This window comes from Labrus mixtus, chromosome 24, assembly GCF_963584025.1.
Source record: "Labrus mixtus chromosome 24, fLabMix1.1, whole genome shotgun sequence".
NCBI lineage: Eukaryota > Metazoa > Chordata > Actinopteri > Labriformes > Labridae > Labrus > Labrus mixtus.
This window is the reverse complement of record NC_083635.1, coordinates 7,988,395-8,000,120: the sequence shown is the minus strand read 5'-3', so window position 1 is coordinate 8,000,120 and position 11,726 is coordinate 7,988,395. Positions and strand designations below refer to the sequence as shown.

Sequence of the window (11,726 nt, the reverse complement as noted above, 5' to 3'; positions counted from 1 at the left end):
CCTCCTCCTTCCTTCTCTCTTTGCATACACTCTCTCTCTCTCTCTCTCTCTCTCTAACACACACACACACACGCACACACACATGCAATAGCCTCCTGCAGTGTGATGCTTCATGCACCCATTACTCTGGGACACAGCGCCGGGTCATAAGAGTGATAAAATTAAAAAAAAAAAAAAACCTCCACACTGGGAGTTTGGGAGGAGGCCTGTGCATACACACACTTATACACACACGATGCATACAGTAACAACAAGCCCATTTGGAATGCATGATTCAGTGATTATGTAATTGTGCTCAATGAGTCCCCCCCTTCTTATCTGGAGTTCTTTCAAAGCAGCAAAAATCACATTCTAGGAAATTAGAGCAAACTAAGTAGGAGACTGTGCTACATTTTGAAAAAAACTTTTAATTCCACTGATGAGGTAAGTTGACGATCTGTACTCCCCCCCCCCCACTCACTAATCTGTAGTTTTCCCATGTTGGCGTGAAAAACAAACAAATACAAAATCCATGTCAGAGCTTGTCATGGTGCCATCCAAAAGGCCACAGACGCAGAGCGACTCCACACACACACACACACACACACACACACACACACACACACACACACACACACACACACACACACACACACACACACACACACACACACACACACACACACACACACACACACACACACACACACACACACACACACACACACACACACACACACACACGCACTTCTTGGCTATGATTCACATCCCCTGCTACATGTATGACACATCCACAGTTACACTCAGTTCCAGGACTCCTCATCTCCCAAATGGTGCCTTCTGTTCTCATTCTGGGATTCTATGAAAAGATCCAACAAAAAAAAAAAAAAAAAGAAGAAGAGGTGCCCTGAGCAGGCCCCGGTTTTCAATCTTCATGCTTTTTTATTTTTTTTATTTTTATTTTTTATTGAGAGGAGACAGCTGGCACCTCACTGAAAGTATGTCAGAATGCTGGTTAAAAAACACTGACAGAAAAAACAATACCTGCAGTACAGTAGTGGTCTCTGTACGAGTGATTATGAGGAATAAATAAAAAGAACTGATTGCAAACTAGGCTTTTTTTTTTGCAAACAGAGATGCCCGCCTGTCTCGGTGAGGGCAGCGTTGAATTCCCCTGAATTGTGATGCTCAACCGCACACTGAAAATGGTCGCACGCTGCATCCTTTGCATTTTTATAGGCCTGCTTTGCATACTGGATCTAAGTGGGTCAATTGAAGAGGAACCTAAAGTCCATCTGAAATTAAACTGCACCTTTTTTATTTTTTAGTGTTTGCTTCAGCATATGAAAGTGCTAATTTCTGCAGAAAAATATGGAAGCAAAAAAAAGAGGAAATGTATATGTTAGATTTTTTAGTTTCCATTTTCAAACCCTTAGTTTTTGCATCCACTTGGCGAAATACCACCCGATCTAGATAATCAAAAGGATTTGTTTCAATACATTAAAATGAACCAGACAGCAGTAGATGCTACACAACACAAAGAGAGAGAGAGTCTGGACGTCATGATCTTGCGCCTTAGCCTCTAGTGTGAGCAAGAAAAAAACACATTCACAAAGAAGAGAGAAGCTCTACCAGCTTGGCTTTGCAGGCTGAACAACTAATTAGCTGCTGCAGTAAATCGCAGGCAAACGTTGCAAAAGCTGCAAATTTCACATCAATCCAGTTGAAATGTCGGCGAGGCATCCTTTTCAACATACGGATTGTGAAGTGCAGACAGCGGGGCTGCAAGTTTGTTTACTCCGTCTCTGTCCTCCCTACGGTGGAACACAAATCACTCCAGTGGGCTGCCAGCTGCTGTCAATCAAACAGACAGAGACACGCCCCCCCTCCAGCCAGCATTTGTGATACATTCCAAAAGACCCCCATTTTTTTTTTCTTCCTTTTCAAAACAAAGAAACCAGAAAGAATAGACTTAAAAGACACATTGACATTAGTCCTGCCTGGAAAAAGGGATGTATGGAAGCCTTAAGTAGACATACATCCATGTGGATCATTTTAATTATTTTGTCTCTGGTTGTTTTTTAGAGATTTTGAGGTCTTTATTTCTTTATTTCTGGAGAACAACGCTGGGATAGGTATTGGCATAAACCTTACTGAAAGTCACACATTGTTTTTATGGCGAAACCACAAGATATCAAGTCGAGATCTCATGAAAACAATCTAAATTTTACTCGAGATCTCCTCGTCCCCTTATCTCAGGCTGACACTGGTTTTCCCCATGATGAGTTTACTCCTCCAAATCTTGAGAAAAAGACTGAAATGAACTAGTTCTCACAGGAAAACCAGCATTGTTATCCCTAGATAATAAGATTGGAGTCGAAATCTTGGAAAAAAAACATCAAAATTCACTCAAAATCTTGACTAATCTCATCCTCGCTATAACAATATCGGTTTTCCGGTGATAACAAACTGTTTTCATGGGATATTGAGAAACATTCTGAATTTTAAACCATTGTGATGGGAATCTAGATCCCAATAACAAGACTGAAATTAACTGGTTTTCAAAGGACAACCAGCAGCATTTAGCCAAGATCTTGAGGAAAAAAAATTGTTATTTATGCCGTGTCTAAAGATAATGCTGGTATTCCAGTGATAAGGATTTATTTTCTGACTGAGATATACCCATGAACATGGGAAAACCAGCTTCGTTATACCAAGATAATGAGTTAATAGAGTTTGAAGAAAGAACCAAACTTCACATGAGATCTCGACTTATTCCAGCGACTTGGGTAAACTCCCTCCAGCAAACTCTAAGCTGAATAGTTCAGGATTTTGATTTCTAGCCTCTTTGTTTCTAATTGTAGGGGTTTGAATTGGTTTCTATTGGCTTTGTAATTGATTATATGTGTTGTGTAACCTTGTCAGCGTTGGAAATGAGGGACTCCTCAATGTCTTTTGATGATAAATGAAGGTTTGATCCATTACCTTCAGATAACAATGCTGGTTTTCCCATGATAACTACATAATGTTGTTGAATCCTGAAGAAACGCCTGAATTAACGTCATTTAGCAGGAAAAACCAACATGGCTGTCCTGAGGCAACGAGCTTACTGAGATAAGATCTAAAAAAAACAAAAAACTGTAATGTACTTGTTGTCATGGTAAAATGGTGTATGATTAAAAATATGGGCGCAAATACTCTCAGGGCTTCAGTAGGAATGGAAATTCCCAACAAAAGCTTAAAAGAAAGGAAAAAAAAACAAGCAGATTCTTCATTTTCTTCCATGATATGTATTTTTTTAAAGTTAAGAAAGAGCTCCACTTGGACCAACCCCAATTAAAAGTGACAGACTTAGAAATGGCAAAGACACCTGATGGTGAGTCCAGAAGCTGTAGGTCTTAATCATTGTCAAAGTTCAAACCCATCGACTCTGTCATATTGCTAAAAAAGCATTTAATTGCAAGTCGACTGTAATGATGTTTATATAAATGACCAAGTAGTTGCTTGCCAGGCAGCATATGTGGTTGCATTGGAATAATTGCAGAGGGACAGCCTCAGATAATGCTCATTGATTGAAACCCATTGATTGTAATCCTCACTGAGACACTCGCTGACCCTTTGAGTGAGGCTATATACTGGATCTTCATCTTCTGCCAGCCCACAGCGTAGAAAATTATTATCATTTGATTATAAAGAAGCATTACGTTTTAAACATGGAACTCCTATTTCAAGCATAAAAGATCCAAAGATATCTACGACTTCCTGTTTGGTGTCTGAAATCAGATATTGGACCAAACCATTGGTCCATTCATTATCTATATCACTTTTCCCAATTGGGGTCACCGGGGGCCAAATCCCCTTCATTTAATTTCCAACCAACCTTCCTCATAAGCACATTATATGAACCTGACATCATGTTTATTTGATGACAATAACATAGTTTGGTCAATATAGTGCAATAAGTGCAAAGCAATCGAAACAAATGAAATCGAATAAGGGATAGAGAATCTGCGAATGCTTGTATAAAAATAGGTGTTACATTGATTAAAATATCAGTATTACACAACATAATTCATACTTCTGGACTTGGTTTGATAACACATCAATTCTACATATTAAGAATGAATACCCATATTCATTTTTAATATAATAATCTCCTTTATGAGAGCTCATCGAAGGCTAACATCGCCTTCCAATTTTCCAAAAAAGTGCAGAAAGCATACAAAGACACTTTTTTTATCCTCCATCATCTTCTTCAAATGACGCAGTCTTTTTTTGTTGTTGTTGGAAATTTGGGGGGGAGGGGGGGGTTGGGGAAGGGGGTGTGCCACTCTCAAAAAAAGCCACTTTTACAATGCAGAGCTACGGTAAATGAAACTACAAACATAAGCCTTTTTTTTCCCAGGAGGATTCATGGAGTATGATGACACAGGTAATATTGATGTAGAATCAAAAGTTTTTGAAAAGACATGGCAGATTATATCAATAAATACTTACTTACAGACTACAGCAGAAAATAGTCCGACACAGTTTGGATGATCTGCTGTACAGTGTTTTTTTTGTCCAGGAGTGATTCTTATAAACATTTCTTTTTCTGATTCACAATATACCTTATGTATGGTTATATTCCTGAAAATGATAAGTTGGGCAAGATTTTTACCTGTACACTTACATTTTGTGTGTTATTCGATCTTCACCATAGAAAAATAGATTTTGCATCATCAGTTAAGTAGAGCAATTTTGTTCATCCAATGTTTTCAAGAAAGCTGTATCCATTCCTGTAATGTCATGTTTCAGAAATAAGAATAAAGATTGTTCGGCACACCCCGTTTTCAAACTCCGTCACATTTGCTAGTTTGTGTTGTGCCAAGGCACCCTTTAAAAAAAAAAAAAAAAAAAAACTGAGCCAGGCCTTTTTTTTTTTTCCTTCCAAGGAGGGTCAAGAGAGAAAATGCTTTTTCATTACGTCAATGATTCTGTTGCTCAGAACTGGCTAAAGGTGGTCTGTTTCTCAAGAACTTCGAGGTAATCGGGCTCAGACTGGAGTTTAGCTTTTAGCTCCAAATACTCATTCCTGTTGGGCTCCACGTAAACAGTACTGGGTGCTGTGCCGTAGAGCACTGTTTCTCTTATCCTCTCCGGGTGCAAGAACTGACGTCTGACATCAAAATTGGGGTTGTACGTGTACGCCACAGGCCCTGTGTACTTGTACTCTAAATTGGCACCTGCTGGAATGGATGCCATGGACGGATGAGGGGGCTGCTTATCCGGCTCGAGGATGCCTCTGAAGAAATGGTCTGCATCCTGAACGGGGGAGGGGTTTTCACGTGGCTCGATGGTGCTTACACTGTACGCAGGACTCCTCATAGTACTGCTATCCCTGTCATCATCCGGGGTACTCCTGTAGGTGACCTTGAGCTCATGGAGGTCACGGTAATCCTCAACTGTGTTCCCTTCCCGTGACCTGTAAATGGGGTTTTTGCACATGTGACCCATGGGGTGGGGGATGTACTCATAGACGTGGCCGACCGGGGCCTTCACCTTAGGGCACGATCTGTTGCTGTAGAGGCTGTACTGCAGGTTGAAAGAGCTGACGTCTGAATTGTTGGTGCTGGTGCGGTCACTTTGGGACTTTTTACGCTTTTTCATGACCACGACGAACAGCCCGGCTGCCACAAAGACGGACATGATGAAGACGAGCAAGAGGCTGAGGATGAGGACAGAGAGCGGGACGGTGCTACTGGGGGTGTCGAACTTCTGCGGGGCGTTCGTGGTGACGACCCGGTCGTCCATCGGCTCTTCCGTCGGGGGAGTCGGCGAGGCGTAAGTGTCAGAGTAGTCCGGGCAGAGCAGCTCCGACTGGATCGAGCGAACGTCCATACCCGTGTGGCGCCTGGGCGTCTCGCACACGACCTCGTTCACCACGGTCCCTGCGCTGAGCTGCTCCAGCCATATCTTCATCCCGACGATGTCGCAAGAGCAGTCCCAGGGGTTCTCGAACAGATCGATCTGCACCAGCAGCTTCAGCTGATCCAAAACGCCGCTCACAGGCAGGTTTTGGAAATGGTTGTTGCGCAGGTTGAGCCGGGACAGGGAGAGGCTGGAAAAGATGCCCACGGGTAAGGTTTTCAGGAGGTTGTTGTTGAGGAAAAGCAGCTGGAGATTAGGGAGGTAGCGGAAAGTTCCCGCGTCGACCTCCTTGATTTTGTTGTATTCTAAATAAAGATACTGCAGGTTCTGCAAACCAAAAAACATCTCCCCTGTAAGCCTGTCCATGAGATTACCGTTTAAATACAGCCTACGCAGGTTGGTTAAATCCCCAAAAGCCCGGTCGTGGATGAGACTTATCCTGTTGTTCCCCAAGTGAAGCAAATCCAATCCGATGGCATCAACAAAATCTGATCTCCGCACCACGGGGATGTAATTTCCAGTGAGATACATCTTTTTCGGATTGTATGGCTTGGGTTTTAGATCAGAGATGCTTTCAATCTTCCTCTCTTGACAGTTGACATTAAGCCCAATTTCAGATATCTGCAGGTTACAAGTGCAGGCAGTGGGGCAGTCCAAAGGCACAGGAGATTTGGTCTGAAAAGCAATAATCGGGCCATAATTGTAAGGGTTGCCACCTGGTATTCGGGAAGTGGGCTTTAACCGAGTTCTGTTGAATTGCCTTGTGCCCTTGGTAGGCCTAGAGGAGGACCTGAAAACAGCCGAGGAGGTTGCGGAGGCTGTTACAGCAGCAGGTGTGGTCTGGTAATATCCATTGGTGCTGCTCGGGGGCGCAGGCCTGACTGTATCTTCCAGGGGTCTTCTCGGGCAGAGTTCCTGTTTGGACACCTCGTCCAGGTCCCTGCCGTGGAGCCTGAACGGCGTCTCGCACACGACTTCCCCCACCAGGGCTGTGTAAGCTATGCTCTCCAGCCAGGCCTTCAGAGCGATGAGCTCGCACGAGCAATTCCAAGGGTTCTCCTCCAGCTGTAATTCCACAACTTTGTCCATATGCTCCAGGAGGCCGATGTAGGGGAACATTTTTAACCGGTTCCCCCTCAGGTCCAAGTGCGTAAGGGGAACATTCCGGAAGATGTTGGGGGGCAGGACCGAGAGCAGGTTGTCATTCAAAATCATCACTGTCAAGTGGTGTAGCTTGCTCAAAGCATTGGGCTCTATATTGGTGATGTAATTATAATCAATCTGTAGATATTCCAAACTCTCCAGTCCTGCAAACGTGTCATCCCTTAGAACTTCGATCTTGTTGTTGTTCAGGTGCAACCGTTTTAATCCCTGGAGTCCGTTGAAGGCACCTGACTCGACCTCTGAGATGTCATTGTTCCCCAAGTGCAGGATGGTCACCCCGGTGTAGTTGATGAAATCATTGACTGACAGCTTCTTCAGGAGGTTCCCCGTCAGCAGGAGGTGGTACATGGAGAAGTGCACCGGGCTGACCTCCGTCAGTCGGATGATCCCCCTGTTCTCGCAGCTCACCGTCAGGATCCCTTCCTTCTCCTCGCACGTACACAGGCTCCGGCAGATCTCCCCATAATTGTCATACATCTCGACCAGCCCCAGAGATGATGCAATCAGAAGGATTATTTTTAGGATCCAGATATGCATGTTTCCTGGGAGAGGATGCCCCAGCTCACTCAAGCGCGGCGGTGCCAGTATGAGGTGTCATCTAAAGGAGGGGAAAGAAGAAAGAAAAAAAGGACGAGTTCGGTTTTTATAGGATGCAAAAGTGAAACAAGTGCAAGATTCACACAAACAAAAATGCAAACACAGTCGACTCTCTTGTCGACCGTGATGAACAAGTATGCATAAGGCATTCACAACAAAAAACACACACACAGGCAGAGACGAGGAGGCCTATTAATGCTCGCTCATTATGCAGATGTGTTATGTCGGCGTCGTTATGGTTTTTTAAAGGGGAAACAAGCGACCAGGATGGATCCCTCATAAACGCATACTTCGATAATATACAATCAAGTTGATAACATAACTACCCGAGGTGGATGGCCACTGCGCATTTTTGATAGCTCGCCTGAATTCCAATCCATCTTGGGAGAGAGAGAGAGAGAGAGAGAGAGAGAGAGAGAAAGAAAAAAAAGCCATCGCCATCCATGGTGTGCAGACTGATAGATCTGGTCATTTACTAATTCGATCCCTTGAGGATGACCACAAATAAAGGCTCACTGGCAAAAAAATATGGCATGGGGGTGGCTTTCTTTGTTGTTGTTTTTGGGATGCAATCTTTGTTTTTTTTTTTCTCCCCCCAAAACTAACATTAAGAAAAAAAATCTCCAAGATGCAACTCCTATAAGAATCCTCACTCACCCTGCATACCCGACGACAGTGGGGAAACTGTCGGATCTCTTCTCTCCGCCTCCGTCCAAACAACATGAGGACGGGGAATTAATGCGCCTGTTATGATTAGTCCAGGGTTTAAAACAAAAAAGACGCACACACACACACACACACAAAAAGACGCCGGTTCTCATAAAGGCATCGGCTGAGAGAAGCGGTCCGTGATCATCTTGTAAATCCGGCCTGCTGATAGCAAATGTGGATATCAGCCTACAAGGCGACAGTCGCAGCCCTCTCCTTCTGCCCACGGGCGAAAAAAAAGAAACGAGAGGAGTTGGTCAAAGGCGAATGAGCAAAGTGTTGATGATCTGGTGGCGCATCTCGGATCGAAAAAGCATTTTTTTTGTTTTTTGACAGGGTTAAATAATTCGATAATCAAGTATTCTGTAAGGCATCTGCTATATAGAAGGTTACAGATAGTCTCCCCCTCTATCTTTCCCCTCCTCTCTCCCTCTCTCTCTGCCACAGACGCGTGATTGCGCGTGCACCCGCGCACACGCACACACTCACACGTATACACACACACACACACACACACACATTCGGTCTGTGTGCGCTCCTTAAAAGAACACAAAAAGCCTACACATCAGCCGAGCAAATCTCCACTCAAAGTATGCGCATTTCAACATACAAGGACATGCTTCCTGCCGCGTGGTGGCTCCATCTAAGCGGTGCACACACTTTTCATTTCATCCCCCCCCCCCCCCCCCCCCCTCTCTCTCTCTCTCTCTCTTAGGTTTGAGTTTATTATCATAAACCTCGAGAAATGCCCATCGCCTGTGGAAATTATGGAGATAACTTGAGCGCCTATCTTCGCTCCGCATCCTTGCGCAGAGAGGTGGTGGTGGTGGAGGAGAGGGAGGTGGTGGGGGGGGGGGGGGGGGGGATTATTTGGAACGAATAAAACTGTGATGATAAATGTGGGCATAAAAATGCAGGCGCTATGCTTGTTATTGGCCACAGCAGCCCCGCAGACACCTTGCTTAACAGCATCGCGAAAATCCGGATCAACTTCAGCAATGCAAACTGAACAAACGGGGGGGGGGGGGGGGGGGGGGATTTCAGCACCACGGACAGATCCACAATTTTTTCTACAAAAAAAAAAAAAACGCCTCGGCGCAGATATGGAAGTAAGAAAAGAAAAAAAACTAATCAGTGTCCTCTTACCGTTCTGATCCCGGTAAACGCCAAAGCATCCCGAAAATCACGACTGTGCGCCTTCCTTCTCCTCCGAGCTCACAGGAAACATGGATTTTCACCGCCCGCCCTTCCGTCGGCTGTCGACAAAAAAAAAAAAAGAAGCAAAACAAGAAAACAAAAAAACAAAAAAATCCTTAAAAGTCAAGTCTCCTCGGTGCTTAGCTCCATAAACCAGGCGATCGGAGAGCACACACACACAGTCTCATTCAGGCCAATAACGTGCCAGCCAGCGCGGCAAAGCTGGGTCCTGTGTTCTTCCAGCAGCAGCAGCAGCAGCAGCGAGCGATTTTAGCAGCATCATCTCGGAAAAAGAGCCAGAACCAAAGTTCGAACATGGTGGAGAAAAGGGGGCGAATAAAAACTCCGTAATCCCACATCAGACAGGACTTGCCGCATGCATTTTAACTGTGACTTTCATCCATGCGCACTGGGCGAAGCAGGAGGGAAGAGAGAGGCACGAATCCCCCTTGTCTGCTCGCTGCCAGTGGTGCGGCGTGTACCAGTTTATGTATAGATCTTGCCCAAGGTCTCTCTCCTTTTTTTTTAAATTTCAAATGCAGGAGCGTCCAAATCGACCGGAGATCAGTTGCGTCTGCTCCTCCAGAATCCGACCCTTTTCCTCCAGTCCGTCACTCGGCATGAGAAATCCCATGTTTATTGCACGAGCTTCATCATCTTCCTCCTCCACCACCACCACCACCGACGTTTCAACTAGTGGAACTTGGTCTTGGTTGGTACAAACCAGCGCATCCCCTACAGCGACGAACACATTATGAAACAATTACCATCGTATGACAGCTGGAATCACTCTGTAGATGGGGGGAAAAAAACAAAAAAAACAACAACGCATAAATCCCCCAATCTCAGGACTGTCACAGCGCGGAAATGAAAAGCAATTTAATGCGTGCAATAGTCTTTAAGGGGGTATGGTAATGTGGAGGAGATGTGGAGAAGGGAGGGGGTGGGAGGGGGAAAAAAAAAAGGGAGGGAGGCTGGAAGAAGAACCCGTAGAGGGCAGCACAATGATGGAGAAGGAAAAAAAAAAGGCATCTTGGCAGGCGTGTGTTTTGCAGGCTGCACTTTGTAAGTCAGTGTCTTTTAATTCAGCCGTCATTTGATTTGTCACTCAGGTTTTTTTTCACCAAAGCAAAGCTTCTCATTTCCACACTTTTGAAAGTCACAACTGGACCATCTATTAACGCCATAATACTCCCGTGGAGATAGAGGCAGTGTGTGTGTTTTTTTTTTTTTTTTGCATATTTGGCCCGACTGACACTCATCCTGGTATTCATCATGTCTCCTTATTATTCCGCCTTGGAAGATATATTCCTTCTGAGAGGCTTCAAAAGATTGCAGGCGTGCTGGAAAAATGCATTCATTGAACCATTTGAATACCAGCTTTTGCAGAAGAACCACCAAGGCATTCAATACTGTATTGACATGTGAAATAAAATTACTTTCTTTGAGAAGTATGACTAAAAAATAAAGTTCTAACGCTGTTAATTCAAAAGAGTTCTGACATATTGGTCATCATTAAAAAGCAAGTATTATAGGTGTACACAATCTTCACTAATGATTTCCCCTCCTCCTGTATCTCAATATATGCGGATGACTACACAATTTATGAATCAGAAGGAAATATAAATGAATTAAAATACTAATTTAAAGAGAGTTAAAGTCAGTAGTAGACTGGACTAGTAAGAATAAACATGTAGTAAATTAAAACAACCAGTTCAGTGGTTGGAAGTACACATTCTTTATGTTCTGAATAGAGCCCGACAGATAAATCAACCAGCCGACAACAGAACAGTAAATTACTGAATGTTGCTAATCTAGCCCCTAATATTATTCTTGACATTTTTTTATTTTGGAATTTCAAGGTTTTTAATTTTATTTATTAGAGCCCGACCGATAAATCAGCCAGCCGATAATATCGGCCGATATCAGCATAACTTGTGACTATCGGTATCGGCTACTTTTAACGCAGATATGCACCGATATTACTAGATTTATTCACAAGTCCAAAAACATTTCATTTGTGTTTCATTGTATTACACTAGCAAGTTTTCTTTCACCAGCAGAGGGCGCTATATGGATTAAAACAAGCATTATCACTCTCCATAGTGTCAACTGGTGACACATACAATGGCAGTTACTTTCTGGTCTTAAATTAATGCATAACATATTTT

The 11,726-nt window shown here is 43.8% G+C and overlaps 1 protein-coding gene and 1 long non-coding RNA gene across 3 annotated transcripts; both read right to left on the bottom strand.

Moving 5' to 3' along the window:
• Positions 1-470: 470 nt before the first annotated feature.
• On the bottom strand, positions 471-1,621 carry LOC132959558 (uncharacterized). The gene is made up of 2 exons (XR_009667033.1): positions 684-1,621; positions 471-561 (listed from the first exon to the last, which is right to left on the bottom strand). It is a non-coding gene; the product is annotated as an uncharacterized LOC132959558 (long non-coding RNA).
• Positions 1,622-4,834: 3,213 nt separating this feature from the next.
• Positions 4,835-10,448, bottom strand: LOC132959557 (SLIT and NTRK-like protein 5). 2 transcript variants are annotated; one of them, XM_061032672.1, is made up of 2 exons: positions 9,505-10,448; positions 4,835-7,651 (listed from the first exon to the last, which is right to left on the bottom strand). In XM_061032672.1, the coding sequence occupies exon 2, from the start codon at positions 7,588-7,590 to the stop codon at positions 4,963-4,965; it is 2,628 nt and encodes an 875-aa protein (XP_060888655.1). In that variant the 5' UTR covers positions 7,591-7,651; positions 9,505-10,448; the 3' UTR covers positions 4,835-4,962. The 2 variants fall into 2 exon arrangements, with proteins under 2 accessions (XP_060888655.1, XP_060888656.1); XM_061032673.1 differs by lacking the exon at positions 9,505-10,448 and adding an exon at positions 8,308-9,048.
• Positions 10,449-11,726: the final 1,278 nt, after the last annotated feature.